This window comes from Oncorhynchus keta, chromosome 24 (assembly GCF_023373465.1).
Source record: "Oncorhynchus keta strain PuntledgeMale-10-30-2019 chromosome 24, Oket_V2, whole genome shotgun sequence".
NCBI lineage: Eukaryota > Metazoa > Chordata > Actinopteri > Salmoniformes > Salmonidae > Oncorhynchus > Oncorhynchus keta.
In genome coordinates, this window is record NC_068444.1 from 12,105,583 (window position 1) to 12,127,519 (window position 21,937).

Sequence of the window (21,937 nt, forward strand, 5' to 3'; positions counted from 1 at the left end):
ACGTAAAACATCATCTTGTGATGTTTTGAACATCATACTTGCAAGTACTGTCAGAAGACACACACACACACCCCTTTAGGCACACTGATGTCCAGAGACAGCATCAGTCGCCTCTCTTCAACCCTGCCTGTCACTGACTGCAGAGGGATTAGAGGGAGGATGGATAATTGTGCTGAGTCATAGCTAGGGATGCAAAAACAACCAAAGGACCTCATATAACGCAGAGCACACACACATAGATGAGGGACAATAGAGAGGACAGAACCAATATGGAGATGGATGAACACGTGTTTATGGACAGTTTAAGATGAGGTCACTGGGATGTAGCATTAATTAAACCAGCAGCCTCATTAATGGGGTCTTCTGCTCTAGCATACTATTTTCTGCAATAAGAAATCCTCCTCTGAACGAATGGCTTCGCTACTAATACGGACGGAGTGCTGTGTTGGAATCCGATCACGGCACAGATACTGTCACTGAGGCTGAATACAGACTATAAAAAGGTAAAAAGGTTCAGATTGGAGTAGGCAATCAAACGCAGTTCAATCAGTATTCACAGAGAGCGAGCGAGAGCGAGAGCGAGAGCGAGAGAGAGAGAGAGAGAGCGAGCGAGAGAGAGCGAGAGAGAGCGAGAGAGAGCGAGAGAGAGCGAGCGAGAGAGAGCGAGAGAGAGCGAGAGAGAGAGCGAGAGAGAGAGCGAGAGAGAGAGAGAGAGAGAGAGAGAGAGAGAGCGAGAGAGAGAGAGAGAGAGAGAGAGAGAGAGAGGCTAAGTGGAGGAATGAAGAGATGAAACCATCAGACAAAATGTGAAAGGACAAAAAAAAAAAGGAAGACAAGGTCTGAATAATGAATGTTGAGAGCTTTTCTTTTCTATTTTCCCATCTCACCTCTGACCTCTCACCTCTTCCCTCCAAGCCACAGCTGTCTGCTATCCAAATTCCCCTCAGAGTGAGTGAGTGAGTGAGTGTTAACTACACAGTGCTCAGATTCAGGAGGCGAGACAGTCCCATTCTTCAAACATGTGACTCGGTCTGACTGAAAACATGAAGCTGAATCTATATAGGCTGTATACATACAGTGGCAAGAAAAGTATGAACCCTTTTATTTCAGAATAAATTGGTCATCAAATTTGATCTGATCTTCATCCAAGTCACAACAATAGGCAAACCCAGTGTGCTTCAACTAATAACACACAAATTATTGTATTTTTCTTGTCTATATTGAATACATAATTTAAACATTCACAGTGTAGGTTGTAAAAAGCATGTGAACCCCTAGACTAATAACTTCTCCGAAAGCTAATTGGAGTCAGGAGTCAGCTAACCTGGAGTCCAATCAATGAGACAAGATTGGAGATGTTGGTTAGATATTGAGATGCTGTGGCATGACCTCAAGAGAGCGGTTCACAGCCAGACATATCAAGAATATTGCTGAACTGAAACAGTTTTCTAAAGAGGAATGGCCCAAAATTCCTCCTGACCGTTGTGCAGGTCTGATCCACAACTACAGGATACGTTTGGTTGAGATTATTGCTGCCAAAGGAGGATCAACCAGTTATTAAATCCAAGGGTTCACATGCTTTTCCCACCCTGCACTGTGAATGTTTACACGGTGTGTTCAATAGACATGAAAACATTGTTTGTTTGTTATTAGTTTAAGCAGGATGTGGTTCTCTATTGTTGTGACTTCAATGAAGATGAGATCACATTTTATGACAAATTTATGCAGAAATCCAGGTAATTCCAAAAGGTTTCACATACTTTTTCTTACCGATGTATATGACTGCAACCATAAAAACCAATAGATATCAATAAAAACATAAAGCTGTTGAAGAAATAACTGCAGTGGAGCATGCTGGAGTCTTAATGTAGACATTTCTTACAGATGTCATCGGAAGAGACCACTTGCTGCCATCACCAGTCTACACCCTATCCCCCGCCACAGCACCATCCAACCAGTTTCACCTCCCCATCTTGCCTCCAATCTGACCCTTGCCCTCCCACCATCACCACAGTCTACACCCTATCCCCCGCCACAGCACCATCCTACCAGTTTCACCTCCAATCTGACCCTTGCCCTCCCACCATCACCACAGTCTACACCCTATCCCCCGCCACAGCACCATCCTACCAGTTTCACCTCCAATCTGACCCTTGCCCTCCCACCATCACCACAGTCTACACCCTATCCCCCGCCACAGCACCATCCTACCAGTTTCACCTCCAATCTGACCCTTGCCCTCCCACCATCACCACAGTCTACACCCTATCCCCCGCCACAGCACCATCCTACCAGTTTCACCTCCAATCTGACCCTTGCCCTCCCACCATCACCACAGTCTACACCCTATCCCCGCCACAGCACCATCCAACCAGTTTCCCCTCCCCATCTTGCCTCCAATCTGACCCTTGCCCTCCCACCATCACCACAGTCTACACCCTATCCCCCGCCACAGCACCATCCTACCAGTTTCCCCTCCCCATCTTGCCTCCAATCTGACCCTTGCCCTCCCACCATCACCACAGTCTACACCCTATCCCCCGCCACAGCACCATCCTACCAGTTTCCCTCCCCATCTTGCCTCCAATCTGACCCTTGCCCTCCCACCATCACCACAGTCTACACCCTATCCCCCGCCACAGCACCATCCTACCAGTTTCCCCTCCCCATCTTGCCTCCAATCTGACCCTTGCCCTCCCACCATCACCACAGTCTACACCCTATCCCCCGCCACAGCACCATCCTACCAGTTTCCCCTCCCCATCTTGCCTCCAATCTGACCCTTGCCCTCCCACCATCACCACAGTCTACACCCTATCCCCCGCCACAGCACCATCCAACCAGTTTCCCCTCCCCATCTTGCCTCCAATCTGACCCTTGCCCTCCCACCATCACCACAGTCTACACCCTATCCCCCGCCACAGCACCATCCAACCAGTTTCACCTCCCCATCTTGCCTCCAATCTGACCCTTGCCCTCCCACCATCACCACAGTCTACACCCTATCCCCCGCCACAGCACCATCCTACCAGTTTCACCTCCAATCTGACCCTTGCCCTCCCACCATCACCACAGTCTACACCCTATCCCCCGCCACAGCACCATCCTACCAGTTTCACCTCCAATCTGACCCTTGCCCTCCCACCATCACCACAGTCTACACCCTATCCCCCGCCACAGCACCATCCTACCAGTTTCACCTCCAATCTGACCCTTGCCCTCCCACCATCACCAGTCTACACCCCATCCCCCAGCCACAGCACCATCCTTCGTCTTTCTCCACCTCTAAGTGTGCGTCAGCCTAACAGACCAATACAACCCAAACTGGTCCATTCACAGGTTGTAGCTGTTCCCGTGTGAAAACTGTTCTGACTGTAAAAGGACAAGAGAGAAGTCAACAGCCCCAAAACAGTCCAATTAAGAAACATTACCAATAATCCCTATTGAATGTTATGAATGAAAAGAAAATCCGCAACATGATAATGTTTTGAAATTCAATTGAATATTTACTTACTCTGGGCTACAATACAAAATAAAAACATAATTCAGAGAAAGTTGAGGCAAAACAAGAGGTAAACTGTTGGAAACTGACTAATTGACCGGCGCACGTTTTAGTACATTTATAACTATGCAAGTGGCCTAGTAGTAGTGATTAACGTATTGTGGGTTAGATCAGATGATCAACGTTCAAATGTGTATGTGACCGGAGGCAAAGTACAAAAGGGGCCCGTCTCAGAGACAGAATGTTTCCATAAGGATGAGAGAGGAAACACATGAACGAGCTGGTAACAAGAATAAATATATTTCAAGCTCGAACCCAACAAAACTAAATTTCCATATCAAATATCAGAGATGAACTGTAAGGGGACGCGATTGCCTCAGTGGTGAATGCAAGAACACTGTAAGCTCTCCTTCCCAATTGCAGAGTCTTAAAATAACTGACTATAAAACAACTACAACAGGATTTGCTTGAGTGCGTTTCAACATGTTTGCTGTACACGCGTGTGTTTGTGTGTAGATCCAGTTTCAGGCGGTGCATCGGCTGCTTGTCCTTTTCAAACCATCAATTCCCATTCACACCCACAACCATCCAGCCCTGTCTGGCATGTCTCCATGCAACCCCCCTCTACCCCACTAGGGGTGCTGCAACCCCCTATTGCCACAACTAGGACTCACCAAGATCCTTAGAGCCTTGACTTTCGCTGGCCATCTCTCCCATCCTCACCAGTGCCTCGAAGTAGCCCTTTGCAGCAAATGTGACACCTGGAAACATGGAAGCATTGGGCGTCAGATCAGGGGCGGAGTGGAAATATTGGACATTAACGTAATCGTCACCCCAGCATCCCTCCCCTATAGCTATAGCCCCAGTCAATTAGGGAAGGGGCTAAATGCTGCAATGAAAAGAGTAATTGCTACAATGGAAAGAGCTAGGCTAGTACAAAGTACAAAGGAAAGTTCTATAGCAAGGCTACAACAGGCTACTACGTAAAAGGCTACTTCAAGTTACAATGGAAAAGGATACAAGCTACCACTGGCGACAATGAAAAGCGCTAATGCTACAATGAAAAGCGCTAATGCTACAAGCAGCTACAATGAAAAGCACTAATGCTACAATGAAAAGCGCTAATGCTACAATGAAAAGAGCTAATGCTACAATGAAAAGAGCTAATGCTACAATGAAGAGAGCTAATGCTACAATGAAGAGAGCTAATGCTACAATGAAGAGAGCTAATGCTACAATGAAGAGAGCTAATGCTACAATGAAGAGAGCTAATGCTACAATGAAGAGAGCTAATGCTACAATGAAGAGAGCTAATGCTACAATGAAGAGAGCTAATGCTACAATGAAGAGAGCTAATGCTACAATGAAGAGAGCTAATGCTACAATGAAGAGAGCTAATGCTACAATGAAGAGAGCTAATGCTACAATGAAGAGAGCTAATGCTACAATGAAGAGAGCTAATGCTACAATGAAGAGAGCTAATGCTACAATGAAGAGAGCTAATGCTACAATGAAGAGAGCTAATGCTACAATGAAGAGAGCTAATGCTACAATGAAGAGAGCTAATGCTACAATGAAAAGAGCTAATGCTACAATGAAAAGAGCTAATGCTACAATGAAAAGAGCTAATGCTACAATGAAGAGAGCTAATGCTACAATGAAGAGAGCTAATGCTACAATGAAGAGAGCTAATGCTACAATGAAGAGAGCTAATGCTACAATGAAGAGAGCTAATGCTACAATGAAAAGAGCTAATGCTACAATGAAAAGAGCTAATGCTACAATGAAAAGAGCTAATGCTACAATGAAGAGAGCTAATGCTACAATGAAGAGAGCTAATGCTACAATGAAAATAGCTAATGCTACAATGAAAAGAGCTAATGCTACAATGAAAAGAGCTAATGCTACAATGAAAAGAGCTAATGCTACAAATAACAATGGTGGCTCGAGAGGAAAGTGCAGTAACTACTGGTGGACAGAGCAGATGCTGAATGAAAAGAAGAACTACACGAAACAGAGGCCAGAGAAAGTAAAGCAAGGGAAGACCAGGGAAGGCAAGATAGACCGTTCTGCCTACGACCTCTGCGACTCAGGTCTCCGTCCAGGGAATTTACACACACAGCAAGCATGGCTCACCCACACAGTCCTGCACCAGGCAGCTAGAAGAAGGGAATGGGAAGTCATGGTGAATAAGACCAGGTCAGGGGTAAGTCGTTTAGGGAGTGGTGGTCACAACGAGAGGAAAGAGAGAGGAAGGCCGAGAAGCTGACCGAGTATGACCTTGAGCTGATCCATATTGATAAGGAGTGTCACAGCTTTACTAAACCATGTGACCAAGCAGTCATACTAAACATAGACGGTTACTGCACAGTTTCTTAGTTCGTAACATTAAAATATTACGGAAGTGCCATTTTAAATAAAGTGTTACCCAAAATACATCCTGAATATGGATTCACTGCATGGTGAACCATTTAAATACGTTCTAAAACGGTTAACGGTCTTTACTGAGCACTGGCATCCCCATGCACCTTAATTGGGGAGGACGTGCTCATAGTAACGGCTGGAATGGAATCAACGGAATGGTAAACACATTAAACATGTTTTCCATGTGTTTGATACCATTCCATTGATTCCATTCCAGTCATTATTATGAGACATCCTCCTCTCAGCAGCCTCCTGTGATAGAGTGCTACAGTCATATGGGAATACTACCCAACAGCCTTTGCTGTATCATTAGCAATATTCCTTCCCACTTCAAAGTTAAGAGACAAAATTGATTGTCTAACAACAGAAGGGCTTGAACCTGTCTCTGTCCCTCCATCTCTCCTCTGAGGAACCTGTCTCTGTCCCTCCATCTATCCACCTCTCCTCTGAGGATCCAGTCTCTGTCCCTTCATCTATACACCTCTCCTCTGAGGAACCCATCTCTGTCCATCTGTCCACCTCTCCTCTGAGGATCCTGTCTCTGTCCCTCCATCTATCCCCCTCTCCTCTGAGGATCCTGTCTCTGTCCCTCCATCTATCCACCTCTCCTCTGAGGAACATGTCTCTGTCCATCTGTCCACCTCTCCTGAGGAACCTGTCTGTCCCTCCATCTATCTATCTATCTATCAATCCACCTCTCCTCTGAGGATCGTTTCTCAAGCCTCAGTCTGCACAAACTTCCTCCCGTAATCCTTCCTTTATCAATTATTTCCTTTCTCTACCTTTATCAGAATCTTTGTCTTGAGGTTACTGAACTGAAAACAGCCCTTGCCTCCAGAACCAAGGACCTAAAGCCTACTGCCCTGTAGCTGGGGTTCAATCTGACGGATTACTTCCAGGAAGAGAGACCCTCACTCGGATCTTCCTGAGCCCAGCTTTGGTTGAGTCCAGGTGCGATAGGAGAGTGTGGGCGAGAGGGTACAGGTGGATTGTAGAGTGGGGTGTGGTAAACCCTTGCGTGGATGGATGGGCTATTTAACGATGTCCACAGAAATCCCAGCCAATGGGGATAGAGCGAGTGGCGGTGAAGTGTGGCAGGCCAGGTAAAGCTGTATTAACTGGGACAAGACGTTCGAGCTCTGCTGTCGGGTGGATTGTGTGTGTGTGTGTGTGTGTGTGTGTGTGTGTGTGTGTGTGTGTGTGTGTCTACAGTAAAGAGGATTACACCTCCGATACGAAGCAGATAGGTCTACAGAATGGGAGGTGGTGACAAGACATCCATTCTTCCCACCTATTCCAAAGTAAATTAAAAAAAAACACTCTTGAGGAGTAAAATCTGTGTAAACCAGATCAGCTGCGCAGCTTGATGCGTTTAGTACTCCATCCATCTTCTTCCAAATTCACCGCATTTCTCTTCCTCTCCATCCTTCCCCTCTACAAAATCCATTCAGCCCTCACCCTTCCGGATCTCCTCCATCTCTACAACACAACTTGTCCCTGTTGAGAAATGTCTCTCCGCCCCACCTTCAACATGATACCCTTGTGGGTTGTGTGAAATTTCCCTACATTCAACATGATGCCAGTACGGTTGTGTGCTGTGTGAAATTGCCCCACCTTCTCCAGTCCCAAAACTAAACAGAACAGCTGGCTAAATACCAGTCTAAGCATTGCATCCTATTCAAGCCCTGCATCCACTACACACTCTCCTATCCTCCAAAATCAAACAAACAGCATCTCCAAGGAAAAGCATTCCTCATGAAACTTGAGAGAATGCCAAGAGCGTACAAAGCTGTCATCAAGGCAAAGGGTGGCTACTTTGAAGAATCTCAAATATAAAATACATTTAGATTTGTTTAACCCTTTTTGGGTTACTACATGATTCCATATGTGTTATTTCATAGTTTTGATGTCTTCACTATGATTCTACAAAAGTAAAAAATATTAAAAACAAAGAAACACCCTTGAAATGATTAGTGTGTCCAAACTTTTGACTGGTACTGTAGAAGCTCTCTCCCTAGACCGAATCATGATGTTCGTCAACAAAAGCTCCAGGGACCTCAAGTCCAGCCAAGCACCACTCCTTGTTCCCTGTTGCGATTTATGGGTTCCCTTCTCCTAAGAGCAGAGGCAGAACTGGCATATTTACATTTTCTGTTAGTGTATGGAGGCCCACGAGGCACACTGTGGTGATTTGAATGCTGGCTGTGCCCTTTGCCTTTGTAACGACAGCCTAAGCCGGAACCTCAGATCTGCGCCTGATCTGCAATGAAGAAGTTTAATTTTCCATCCTGGAGCTGTGTAGCTATTTTTATTCTTATCAGACAACACTGAGTCCTCCTTTATTGGTCCTTAGAGCTTCATATTTCCTGCATGTCTATCTCTCCCTCTCCAGTCCTTTCTCTCTCTCCCTCTCTCACCCTCTTTGCCTGCTCCTACATTAGAGACCAGTAACCTACAGCTGGAGACAACACTACATTAGAGGCATGGCTGAGGAGACACTGTGTAGGACCATGCTTTCCCAGTCTACCATAGATTCATAATGCAGCATGTCCAATTCCCCACCATTCTATTCAACTGAAAACTGTATTTCAACAAGAAATCCTTATTAAAAATGGATGTTCATAAAAATATCAAATAGGAGGTGCTCACATTTGTCCTGTTTCGCACATGTACAAGTGTGAACCCGGTACAGCATGGAGCACCAACTAGGTTCAGCCTGGGGGTGATTTTTCTCTCTCGAACCGATGGTCAGGGACCCGGAACATAATTGACTGCAAGCCTAAACAGATACAATATTTGACCAAAAACAATCATTTCAAACCTTGCCTACATTTGTATACGATCGCATATGAAACAATAGGAACACCTGCTCTTTCCATGACAGACTGACCAGGTGAATCCAGGTGAAAGCTATGATCCCTTATTGATGTCATGTGTTAAATCCACGTCAGTCAGTGTAGATGAAGGGGAAGAGACCGGTTAAAAATATAATTTTTTTTAGCCTTGAGACATGGATTGTGTATGTCTGTTATTCAGCGGTTGAATGGACAAGACAATAGATTTAAGAGCCTTTGAACATGTTATGGTAGTAGATGCCAGGCACACCGGCTTGTGTCAAGAACTACAAAGCTGCTGGGTTTTTCAAGCTCAACAGTTTCCCCGTGTGTACCAAAAATGGTCCACCCCCCCAAAGGACATCCAGGCAACTTGACACAACTGTGCGAAGCATTGGAGTTAACATGGACCAAAATCCTTGTGGAATGCTTTAGACACCCTGTAGTTCATGCCCCGACGAACCGAGGTTGTTCTGAGGGCAAAAGGAGGTCCAACTCAATATTAGGCATGGCAATACTTGGGCTGATTTCCAAAATGTGTAATCACTTGGCTCTGATTTGCTGTTTTTTTTTTTACAGCCTTCAACAATTTGCTCAGAAAACATGGGTGGGGGGGGTTAAACATTTTGTGGTGTGGTGTGAAATGAAAATGTCAGTCTTGCATATCCCACTCCCCATGAGACACCGTCGGAGAGTGGGGTCACGACCAGGGATCCTCCATTATTGACGGTGACCTGGGAGCAATTAGGGTTAAGTGCCTTGCTCAAGGGAAGCTCAACCATTTAAAAAAAAAAAAACTAATTGGCTCGGATTCTAACGAGCAACCTTTCGGTTTCTGGCCAAACACCCCGATGGACTGCCACATACAGTAGTAGACACGTTCTCCTATACCTCCACAGTGCTGGACAAGCTCCATACTGTATCTCCCTATGTGTATATAGATGGATAAAATAGATATTTATTAGGTCAACACATTTATTTATTTATCTGTAATTTTACCAGGTAAGTTGACCGAGAACACGTTCTCATTTACAGCAATGACCTGGGGAATAGTTACAGGGGAGAGGAGGGGGATGAATGAGCCAATCGTAAACTGGGGATTATTAGGTGACCGTGATGGTTTGAGGGCCAGATTGGGAATTTAGCCAAGACACCGGGGTTAACACCCCGACTCTTACGATAAGTGCCATGGGATCTTTAATGACCTCAGAGAGTCAGGACACCCGTTTAACGGCCCATCAGAAAGACTGCACCCTGCACAGGGCAGTGTCCCCAATCACTGCCCTGGGGCATTGGGATATTTCTTTAGACCAGAGGAAAGAGTGCCTCCTACTGGCCCTCCAACACCACTTCCAGCAGCATCTGGTCTCCCATCCAGGGACCCACCAGGACCAACGCTGCTTAGCTTCAGAAGCAAGCCAGCAGTGGTATGCAGGGTGGTATGCAGGGTGGTATGCATACCACATATGACAGGGAGTCAGTCTCAGAGAACATGGTTCATAAAGCAAAACGGTGGTTAGGAAAAAAAGTAAATTGAAATGTCCGATCTAAGCAGAATGCACAGAATATTGTAATAGAAGCATTCCGGGTTCCGTCTGAACCTCTTGTAAGACCATGTGACACTGATGAAAAGAATAGGTTCATGCTGCTGCTCCTTTACCATTGGTAGAAGAAACAAGGAGTCTGTATCTCCAATGTCTTTTTCTCTCCATCTCCCTCCTCAATACCAGTTCGGTTGTTCTTTTATGGGGCCATTTTTATTCTCTTAGCTCCACCTGACCTCCCCCTTCTCAAAATGGTTGTCCTCCTGCACCCTTTAACCGTATTGCACAGACACACACACACACACACACTTCTGAACAACCAAATAAAAACATAAAGAGGTAGACGGCATGGAGGGATGCAGGTGAAGTGGAGGCCACGATGTGGACATGGAACAGACTAAGATGACATGAGGAAGGCAGCCTGAGCCTCGCAACAAAATATCAAAATCAGTCCATGTAACTGAAAGCATCTCTTACGGAAAAAGCACACGATTTCACATGTGGGGGGGAAAAAAAATCACGTGTTTTTGGGAACACTTTGCATTGTGATCACGTGAAACATCGTGTGGTTTTTCTGTAGGGGCACCCAGCAGAATCTTTCATAGCGAAGTCCTACAAGAGATCAGAAGGGCTACAAGAGGAAACGGACTACAGGCTACTTCACCAGCATCTGAGCTCATCTCTAGTTCAGGTAAAATCAGGAGACTAAAAAGCAACAGCAAGATAGTGTCAGGTCTGGTCCTCTGGACTGGACAGGAGGTGAGTGGGGGGGCTAAGAGGGGGATGAGATAAAGGAGAAGAGGATGTACTCACTGGATAGGGCCTTCTCGTAACTCTTCCCCATGGCAACGAAGTTCCGCAAGCACGGGTTGAACTGCTCCATAATGGACTGAAAAGAGAAATAAAAACAGTTTAGTCAGACTGAGCAGCTATAAGCATAGCAGAAGCAGAGCTCTACTCTGTAATCGGGGTGTGCATTCACACACACACACCGGCGCTCACACACTGCAAGTACACGACTCCTACCAGCTCACTCACGCACACAACTCGTTTGGCTTAGCCAATCAGGTACAAGAGTGTAGATGGGAATCAGTCACACCCAGGCGAAGGAGAGAAGGAGCGAGAGGGATGTGGGTGTTGATGCCCGGGCAGCCCAGCTCAAGAGGCAGTCTCTCTCACTCACTCTCGGTCTCTCTCAGGTCATGTTGTTTGTGCTAATTACTTTTTCGGTTATGCAGAGACATGAGGGAACAAGGACAGGGAATAAAATTGGATGACACGAAAACAGGAAAGAGGAGAGGAGATTCAGCAAGCTTAGTTGGCTTGAGGTTGGTGTTAGCGTGGTACTAGCGTGGTGCTAGCTGGCCACAGCAGGGGGTTGATAATGAATATAATGCAGCGAACTGTGCGTAGAATGTCTGCTGGAGGGGATTCAGGTGGCTTGGTTGGGTGGCATCCAGCATAATCTTCTGCATATACGCTCACAGAAAAATAATACTACATTACAATATCATCATTACTAGAACTGAAGTATGATGAGACAATCATGCGAAAATAGGATTATACACTACATTTCCAAAAGTATGTATGTGACACCTGCTCGTTGAACATCTCATCCACATGTTGGAACATTGCTTGGGAGGGGGGACTTGCTTCCATTCAGCCACAAGAGCATTAGCGACGTCGGGAACTGGTGTTGGGCGATTAGGCCTGGCTCGCAGTCGCCGTTCCAATTCATCCCAAAGGTGTTCGATTGGGTTGAGGTCAGGGCTCTGTGCAGGCCAGTCAAGTTCTTCCACACCGATAAAAAAAAAGAAATCTGTATGGACCTCACTTTGTGCACAGACCATTATTCCTCCTCCAACCAACAATACAGTTGGCACTATGCAATCGGGCAGATAGCGTTCTCCTGGCATCCGTCAAACTCAGATTCGTCTGTCAGACTGACAGATGGTGAAGTGTGATTCATCACTCCAGAGAACGCATTTCCACTGCTCCAGAATGCAATTGCGGCTTAACACCACTCAAGCGGATGCCTGGGCATTTCACATGGTGATCGTAGGCTTGTGTGCTGCCACGGAAAACCATTTCATGAAGCTGCTGACTAACAGTTCTCGTGCTGACGTTGCTTCCAGATGCAGATTGGAACTCGTTAGTGTTGCAACCGAGGACAGACGATATTTGCACACGCTTCAGCACTCGGCGGACCAGTTCTGTCCGCTTGTGTGGCTTACCACTTCGCGGCTGAGCCAATATTGCTCCTAGACGTTTCCGCTTCAAAACAAACAGCACTTAAGAGTTGACCGGGGCAGAGTTGACCGGGGCAGAGTTGACCGGGGCAGAGTTGACCGGGGCAGAGTTGACCGGGGCAGAGTTGACCAGGGCAGCTCAAGCAGGAAAGAAAACATACTTTTGTATATACAGTGCATTTTGGAAAGTATTAAGACCCCTTGACTTTTTCCACATTTTGTTGAGTTCCAGCCTTATTCTAAACTGTATTCAATTGTCGTCGTCGTCCCCCCCCCCTCGCCAAACAATAACCCATAATGACAAAGCAAAAACAGTTCGTTTTGAAAATGTATTACACATTTAAAAAAAGGAATATCACATTTACACGAGTACTCAGTAAGTTTTCATAGGTATATTACTCAGTACTTAGATGAAGCACCTTTGGCAGTGATTACAGTCTTGAGTCTTCTTGGGTATGATGCTACAAGCTTGGCACACCTGTAGTTCGGGAGTTTCTACCATTCTTCTCTGCAGATCCTCTCAAGCTCTGTTAGATCGGATTGGGAGTGTCGATGCACAGCCATTTTCAGGTCTCTCCAGAGATGTTCGATCGGGCTCTGGCTGGGCCACTCAAGGACATTTAAGAGACTTGTCCTGAAGCCACTCCTGCATGGTCTTGGCTGTGTGCTTATTGTCCTGTTGGAAGGTGAACCGTTGCAGGTTTTCATCATTTGCTCCGTTCATCTTTCCCTCAACCCTGAGTAGTCTCCCAGTCCCTGCCGCTGAAAAACATCCCCACAGCATGATGCTGCCACCACGCTTCACCGTAGGGATGGTGCCAGGTTTCATCCAGACATGACACACTTGGAATTCAGGCCAAAGAGTTCAATCTTGGTTTCATCAGATCAATCTTGTTCCTTTAGGCAAACCCAAAGCAGGCTGTCTTGTGTCTTTTGTGGTAGAGTGGCCAGATCGAAGCCACGCCTCAGTAAAAAGGCCTCATTGGTGGAGCACTATAGAGATGGTAGTCTTTCTGGAAGGTTCTCCCATCTCACCTCCCTGACCAAGGCCCTTCTCCCGATTACTCAGTTTGGCCAGGCGGCCAGCTCTAGGAAGAGTCTTAGTGGTTCCAAACTTCTTCCATTTAAGAATGGAGGCCACTACGTTCTTGGGGACCTTCAATGCTGCAGAAATGTCTCGGAGCTCTATAGACAATGCCTTTGACCTCATGGCTTGGTTTTTGCTTTGACCTCATGGCTTGGTTTTTGCTTTGACATGCACTGTCAACTGTGGGACCTTATATATTATATACAACTACCTCTTTCCCAACTGTATTTAATTAATTAATTTATTTATTTTGCTCCTTTGCACCCCATTATTTTTATTTCTACTTTGCACATTCTTCCATTACAAAACTACCATTCCAGTGTTTTACTTGCTATATTGTATTTACTTTGCCACCATGGCCTTTTTTGCCTTTACCTCCCTTCTCACCTAATTTGCTCACATTTTATATAGACTTGTTTATACTGTATTATTGACTGTATGTTTGTTTTACTACATGTGTAACTCTGTGTGGTTAAATAAAGGTGAAATAAAATAAAAATAAATAAATAAATAAGACAGGTGTGGGCCTTGCCAAATCATGTACAATCAATTGACTTTACCACAGGTGGACTCCAATCAAGTTGTAGAAACTTCAAGGATGATCAATGGAATCAGGATGCACCTCAGCTCAATGTTAAGTATCATAGCAAAGGGTCTGAATACTTATGTAAACAAGGAATTTGTTTAAAAATGTTTGATAAATTAGCAAACATTTCTAAAAACCTATTTTTGCTTTGTCATTATGGGGTATGACTAGATTTTCATTAATTAATGGAGGTGTGAGCGTTTCAGTCCGAGAGTCTCTGCTCTTTGCCACTAGAGTCCTGCATCAAACAATAAAACAATTAGCTGGCAGTTCCATCTGTGCGCTGCCCAGGTGCTCATCTGTGCGCTGCCCAGGTGCTCATCTGTGCGCTGCCCAGGTGCTCATCTGTGCGCTGCCCAGGTGCTCATCTGTGCGCTGCCCAGGTGCTCATCTGTGCGCTGCCCAGGTGCTCATCTGTGCGCTGCCCAAGTGCTCATCTGTGCGCTGCCCAGGTGCTCATCTGTGCGCTGCCCAAGTGCTCATCTGTGCGCTGCCCAAGTGCTCATCTGTGCGCTGCCCAAGTGCTCATCTGTGCGCTGCCCAAGTGCTCATCTGTGCGCTGCCCAAGTGCTCATCTGTGCGCTGCCCAGGTGCTCATCTGTGCGCTGCCCAGGTGCTCATCTGTGCGCTGCCCAGGTGCTCATCTGTGCGCTGCCCAGGTGCTCATCTGTGCGCTGCCCAAGTGCTCATCTGTGCGCTGCCCAAGTGCTCATCTGTGCGCTGCCCAGGTGCTCATCTGTGCGCTGCCCAAGTGCTCATCTGTGCGCTGCCCAAGTGCTCATCTGTGCGCTGCCCAAGTGCTCATCTGTGCGCTGCCCAAGTGCTCATCTGTGCGCTGCCCAGGTGCTCATCTGTGCGCTGCCCAGGTGCTCATCTGTGCGCTGCCCAGGTGCTCATCTGTGCGCTGCCCAGGTGCTCAAATCGCCCTCTTTGGGTACAGCGAGCACCCCACCCCCCACCTCTCTCTCCCTCGCTTACACCCAGGTTGCTGTTAGGCAGGTCATTAATTCCTGGAGGAGATTCTTTCTCATAGCCAGACAGTATAGAGAGAGTGAGTTTTCATAGAGAGAACAAAGGAATTTCTTCCACCTCACAGAACTTGAGAATTGAACAATATTCATGTTCTGGAGAATGTATAAAAAGGTCAGTGAAGTAGCCAGCAACGAACTGGTCCGTTTGGTACAATTTCGTGAAACTCAGAGACAAGGTTTCCCTGTGTACTCAGACCACATGTATACTCTGCTTCATCATTAAACTCCAGACTGCAGTCCAGTATCCGTTTACTCCTAGTGTACTACCCACACATTAGAGAGCACCAGACTCCATTTTAAGTAATATACATTAACATAAACCAGGAATGAGTGAGTCACTCAACCCCTATGCTGTTCCTGCTTCGGTTGCCTATTTGAGTGTTTAATATCCTACGGATTTTGTGATCGCCAAACCTGTTAAAATGTCAAAGCAATTTCACACTCACTTTTCTTCATACTTTGTCAGAACACGGTTTTGGTTTTTTGTCAAACTGCACAGTAGCGTAATACAAAAAAAGTTTTAAAAAAAAATCTAATTCAATAATATATTTTGTACCACTGTAGATGCTACACTTTTCACAAGTTGTGAACTCTGCAAGCAATGTTTCCACTCCGAGAACGGTAAATTACTGTAATTAATACAGTAATTCCAATACAAAAGAAGAAATTTGCACATGAGCAATGAGCAGGACAATAGACTCTTGCAGAGAAGGAGATCAAGGAGGGTTGTAGTAATTTAAAGACACTACACAGTAGCCTAATAAACTTATGCATTGTTTTTAATCGAATTCAATAACATTTCTACCACGGTAGATGCGGTCTTTGGTTGATGGACAATATTAAAAACAGTCAAATGCATTCGTGCATTCAAATCGCTTTAGCCGAACATGTTGCAATTGATTTATTTATTTAATTTATGGGGCGGCAGGCAGCCTAGTGGTTGGGTCAGTAACCGAAAGGTTGCTAGATCGCATGCCCGAGCTGACAAGGTAAAAATCTATCGTTCTGCCCCTGAACAAGGCAGTTAACCCACTGTTCCTAGGTCGTCATTGTAAATAAAAATGTGTTAACTGATTTGCCTAGTTAAATAAAAAAGGTAAAATAAAAATAACACACATTGTTGAATTATTCAAGGACCCTTTCTCATCTCTGTGCGAGAGTTCTTAAGAATACTAAAGAAGCCATCCACCCTTGATGGGCTATCAGCAGGACACAAGTCTTGCCGAGTTTAGGTACTTTAAAATGTATTAATAGTTGTTTGCGAGGCATGTCACTTCTCCCATCTCTATTGCATAGCCCACCAAATGCACTCTCTTCCAACCACATCTGGATGGATCCATAATGAATTACTATGGCAATACATATCACAAAATTACAGAAATATTGGAATAAAGTAGGCTAACGAAGGCAACAGATGGTTGCTTACTGAAACACATCCAATTGTTATAATAGGATTTGAAGAATAGACCATCCGCGTATGGCCAACTCTTTCAGCACCGTTTCACCGTTTCGCTCCGAGACAAAAATGGGGACTGATCTTGATAAATTAAATCAGGTTTGTATTTTTGGGGTATTTGTTTACCTACAAATTAGGTTGTGGAAATGTTAGGATTATTTAGCTCTTCACTCAGTAGCCTAGGACTACTCTCTACCGGTCATGTTGAACAGCGCCATATTTTCCCAACGGAAACCCTGAGGCATACATAGACGATTGTAAAATTATTGTGTTGAGGTCAGGTGATTGTGGAGGCCAGGTCATCTGATGTGGCAGTCCATCACTCTCCTTCTTGGTCAAATAGCCCTTACACAGCCTGGAGGTGTATATAAACAAATGATAGTGGGACTAAGAACAAATCAGATAGGATGGCGTATCGCTCCAGAATGCTGTGGTAGACATGCTGGTTAAGTGTGACCTTGAATTCTAAATAAATCAGTGTCACCAGCAAAGCACCATCACACCTCCTCCTCCATGCTTCACAGTGGGAACAACAAATGTGGAGATCATCCATTCACCTACTCTGCATCTCACAAAGACACAGAAGTTGGAACCATTGGTGTCCTTTAGTAGTGGTTTCTTCGCAACAATTCCACCATGAAGGCCCGATTCACTCAGTCTCCTCTGAACAGTTGATGTTAAGAATTCTGTTAACTCTAATGAACTTATCCTCTGCAGCAGAGGGAACTCTGGGTCTTCCTTTTGTGTGTCAGTCTTCACAAGAGCCAGTGTCATCATTACGCTTGATGTTTTTTGCGACTGCACTTGAAACTTTCAAAGTACTTGAATGTCGGTCAATCCAGAGAATTTAATGTCTTAAAATAATGATGTCATTTCTCTTTTCTTATTTGAGCACTTCTTGCCATATTATGGACTAACCCTGTGTGTGGGAGGAGTGAGAGTTCCAGGATATGGAATTGGAGGGTGGTTTTATGCCCTGGGGCAGGGTGATTTGGTTACCATATCGACCCTGTTCCCTCCCTTACCAAATACGGCTATCTCGTGTATACCAACCCAACCTTGTCACAACACAACTGTTTGGCCAAAACATATTAAGAAGGAAAGAAATTCCAAATTTAATTTTAATTTACCTTTATTTAACCAGGCAAGTCAGTTAAGAACATATTCTTATTTTCAATGACGGCCTGGGTTAACTGCCTGTTCAGGGGCAGAACGACAGATTTGTACCTTGTCAGCTCGGGGGTTTGAACTCGCAACCTTCCGGTTACTAGTCCAACGCTCTAACCACTAGGCTACGCTGCCACCCCAAAAATTAACAAGGTACACCTGTTTTCATTGAAATGCATTCCAGGTGACTACCTCATGAAGCTGGTTTAGAGAATGTCAAGTGTGTGCAAAGCTGTCAAGGCAAAGGGTGGCTACTTTGAAGAATCTCAAATATTTGGATTTGTATAACACTCTTTTGGTTACTACATGATTCCATGTATACTTTCATCGTTTTGATGTCTTCAATATTATTCTACAATGTAGAATGATTGTATCCCATGATTGAGCAAGTGTGTCCAAACTTTTGACTGGTACTGTGAATATAAATAAACATAAAAAATTAAAGCATGGATGGGGAGAATGAAATAGGGCAGAGTGAAGGAGGGGCAGAGCGAAGGAGGGGCAGAGCGAAGGAGGGGCAGAGCGAAGGAGGGGGGGAAATGTGCAAGCCACGGAATAATTGACAAGTGCACAAGCATGTACATCTGTGTGCTGCCCAGGTGCTCATCTGTGTGCTGCCCAGGTGCTCATCTGTGTGCTGCCCAGGTGCTCATCTGTGTGCTGCCCAGGTGCAGATAGAGATTGAGGGAACAGGGTCGATATGGTAACCAAATCACCCTGCCCCAGGGCATAAAACCACCCTCCAATTCCAACCAGGTGTCCAGCCAACCTCTATATCCTGGAACTCTCACTCCTCCCACACACAGAGTTCCTTTCTTCTACTTTGTCCTTCTAACCTTTTCCTGGCAGAGCTGTCAGACACTGAAGGGATGGAGGGCATCTCTAGTCTCTTGGTAATGGTGTGCTTTATGATGTTGAGAGACATGGCATGAGGGATGCCTACTGTCTGTACCAACTGGCTGGCTCTAGGTCACCTTGACGCTTGTAACTTTAAGATGACATCAAAACAGAAGTGCAACAAGGCAGGGGAAGGACATGGAGGTAGGGAGGACGTAAATACAGGATATACCATCTGCAGGAAGGACAGGATGGAGGGAGGGCGTAAATACAGGATATACCATCTGCAGGAAGGACAGGGAGGGAGGGAGGGCGTAAATACAGGATATACCATCTGCAGGAAGGACAGGGAGGGAGGGAGGGCGTAAATACAGGATATACCATCTGCAGGAAGGACAGGGAGGGAGGGAGGGCGTAAATACAGGATATACCATCTGCAGGAAGGACAGGGAGGGAGGGAGGGCGTAACTACAGGATATACCATCTGCAGGAAGGGAGGGAGGGCGAAAGTAAATACATGATATACCATCTGCAGGAAGGACAGGTAGGGAGGGAGGGAGGGAGGGCGTAAATACAGGATATACCATCTGCAGGAAGGGAGGGTGAACGTAAATACATGATATACCATCTGCAGGAAGGACAGGTAGGGAGGGAGGGAGGGAGGACGTAAATACAGGATATACCATCTGCAGGAAGGACAGGTAGGGAGGGAGGACGTAAATACAGGATATACCATCTGCAGGAAGGACAGGGAGGGGGGGAGGGAGGGAGGGAGGGAGGGAGGGAGTAACTACAGGAGAAACCATCTGCATGGAAGGGAGGGAGGGCGAACGTAAATACATGATATACCATCTGCAGGAAGGACAGGGAGGGAGGATGTATATACAGGATATATCTGCTGTGAGAGATGTTTAAAGAGAGGAGGGAGAGAGGGAGGATGTATATACAGGATATACCATCTGCAGGAAGGACAGGTAGGGAGGGAGGGCGTAACTACAGGATATACTATCTGCAGGAAGGACAGGGAGGGAGGATGTATATACAGGATATACCATCTGCAGGAAGGACAGGTAGGGAGGGAGGGCGTAACTACAGGATATACTATCTGCAGGAAGGACAGGGAGGGAGGGCGTATACAGGATATACTATCTGCAGGAAGGACAGGTAGGGAGGGAGGGCGTAAATACAGGATATACTATCTGCAGGAAGGACAGGGAGGGAGGATGTATATACAGGATATACCATCTGCAGGAAGGACAGGGAGGGAGGATGTATATACAGGATATATAAATGTTTAAAGAGAGGAAGTTGTGAAATGCATTGATGTGCATCACTTATGTTTAATTTAAATGTATAAAAAAATGCTAGATTTGATGTAATATGATGAGGACAAGCAAGCACAAGTTGTTTATAGAAACAAATATAAGCACAGCAAATACATATTTTATGAGTGTTTTTCTGTCGCAGATGCACTGATTCTTTGTCTCTACACTGTTAGTCAGGGAATAAATCCACACATGTACACACATACACACAAAAGAGAGAAATGGGCTCGAGTTTGCTTTTAGGGTTTCCTTGGGACCAACCTATTTATAGCCCTGTCTGTCTGTCTCTCCCCCACTCCCCTCCCCCTAGCTTCCGCCTACCCCTCTATGTGTATCTGTTGTTATATAAGGCAGCATTAACTACGAAACAAACTCATTCACTGGAACCAATCCAGCCATTGTAATCATCCTGAATACACCAGGGAGACAGATGCATAAATGAGAGAGAGAGAGACCCATATATTTATACACGCTGAATAAAACAGCCGTCAGATGACGATCACTACGGTGTGTGTGAGATATGCAACTACCATCAGACAGGTCTAGTCTCATTGAGAAGATGCTGCTGCCGGAGCCAGCAGGTTTCTAAAGTAGTAGGGTAAAACACACACACACACACACACAACACTCCGTACGAGCTTACACAGGCTGCAATCATCCGGCACCAAAGTCTGCCTAGTTAAATGGTTTGTTGATAAAAAAATGTTTTTTAAATAAACCTTGTGAAAAAGATCTGAAGTAGGAACGTTCATTAACCCACCTCTCTACTGCAGAGTCTTCACACACACACACCACATCACTAGCCCAGAGAGCCTCACCTGATTATCTCCAGTCCCACACCAATAAAAATTGCAGGCTTCCGCCTCGGCAACCGCTAATCATCATCAGTGGCCCTCGAATATGGTAATAAGGGACTATAAGGAAGGAGTTTCCCGATCACCGGTGTGACACACACACAACAGGGTTAAGGACTAGGTAAATGATTAACATGTCGCGTTGTCTGTTCTTAATTCATGCTCAAAATCAGCAACACAAGTCGTTCAAAATCAGCAACACAAGTTTCATTTAGCAGGACTCAAACAGATTTAACCACACACACACACACACACACACACACACACACACACACACACACACACACACACACACACACACACACACACACACACACACACACACACACACACACACACAGTCAATATTTGACAGGTGAATTGGGAAAAGGAAGAGATGAATGTACACAGTCACACCAAGCTTTTTAGGGAGAGGAAGCCTTGTTCGCAGGTGGCTCCTTGGACTCGTCTGCTGTAACCATGTACTTGAAAATGTGGCCTCGTCTTTAAAATCATTCAAGCTAATTGAAATACAGAGCGAATATAGAGCCATCGAGCCTAATGAAAAACAGAAATTGATTCTTAAAATGATTACCAACATACTCATCTCTCCCCTCATAATACTCGGAATTGTTCAGTAGGAGATGTTCCCGTTTTCATCAAAGGAAGAGAGATTCTGTTCCGGCTTAAATCAAGAGAGGGGTTAAGAGGGAAGGAGATACCCAGAGGCTTCACAAAGGACCAGAGATAAAACACCCCATGTCACTGTGTGGGTCTGCATGCATGAGTACGCATGTGGTGCGTTTGTGAGAGAGAATATAAAGTAGTGCAGCAGACTAATGTGATTACGGGGTAAACGTTACTGCCCGGGACACTCTGGACCGGGGTAAACACTCTGGACCGGGTAAACGTTACTGCCGGGACACTCTGGACTGCTGCCGGGACACTCTGGACCGGGGTAAACCTGCCGGGTAAACGTTACTGCCCGGGACACTCTGGACCGGGTAAACTGCCCGGGACACTCTGGACCGGGGTAAACGTTACTGCCCGGGACACTCTGGA

The 21,937-nt window shown here is 45.6% G+C and overlaps 1 protein-coding gene across 6 annotated transcripts in view; it reads right to left on the bottom strand.

Moving 5' to 3' along the window:
- The window catches only part of LOC118380866 (brain-specific angiogenesis inhibitor 1-associated protein 2-like), a 150,445-nt gene that overhangs the window by 108,744 nt on the left and 19,764 nt on the right, over window positions 1-21,937 (bottom strand). For 5 of the 6 annotated variants that reach the window (XM_052477701.1, XM_052477703.1, XM_052477700.1 and 2 more), the window contains 2 exons: window positions 11,118-11,193; window positions 4,177-4,263 (listed from right to left, as the gene is read on the bottom strand). In XM_052477701.1, coding sequence (XP_052333661.1) covers window positions 4,177-4,263; window positions 11,118-11,193 — 163 coding nt within the window. The remainder of the gene's footprint in view (window positions 1-4,176; window positions 4,264-11,117; window positions 11,194-21,937) is intronic. The other variant, XM_052477704.1, reaches the window with a different exon arrangement.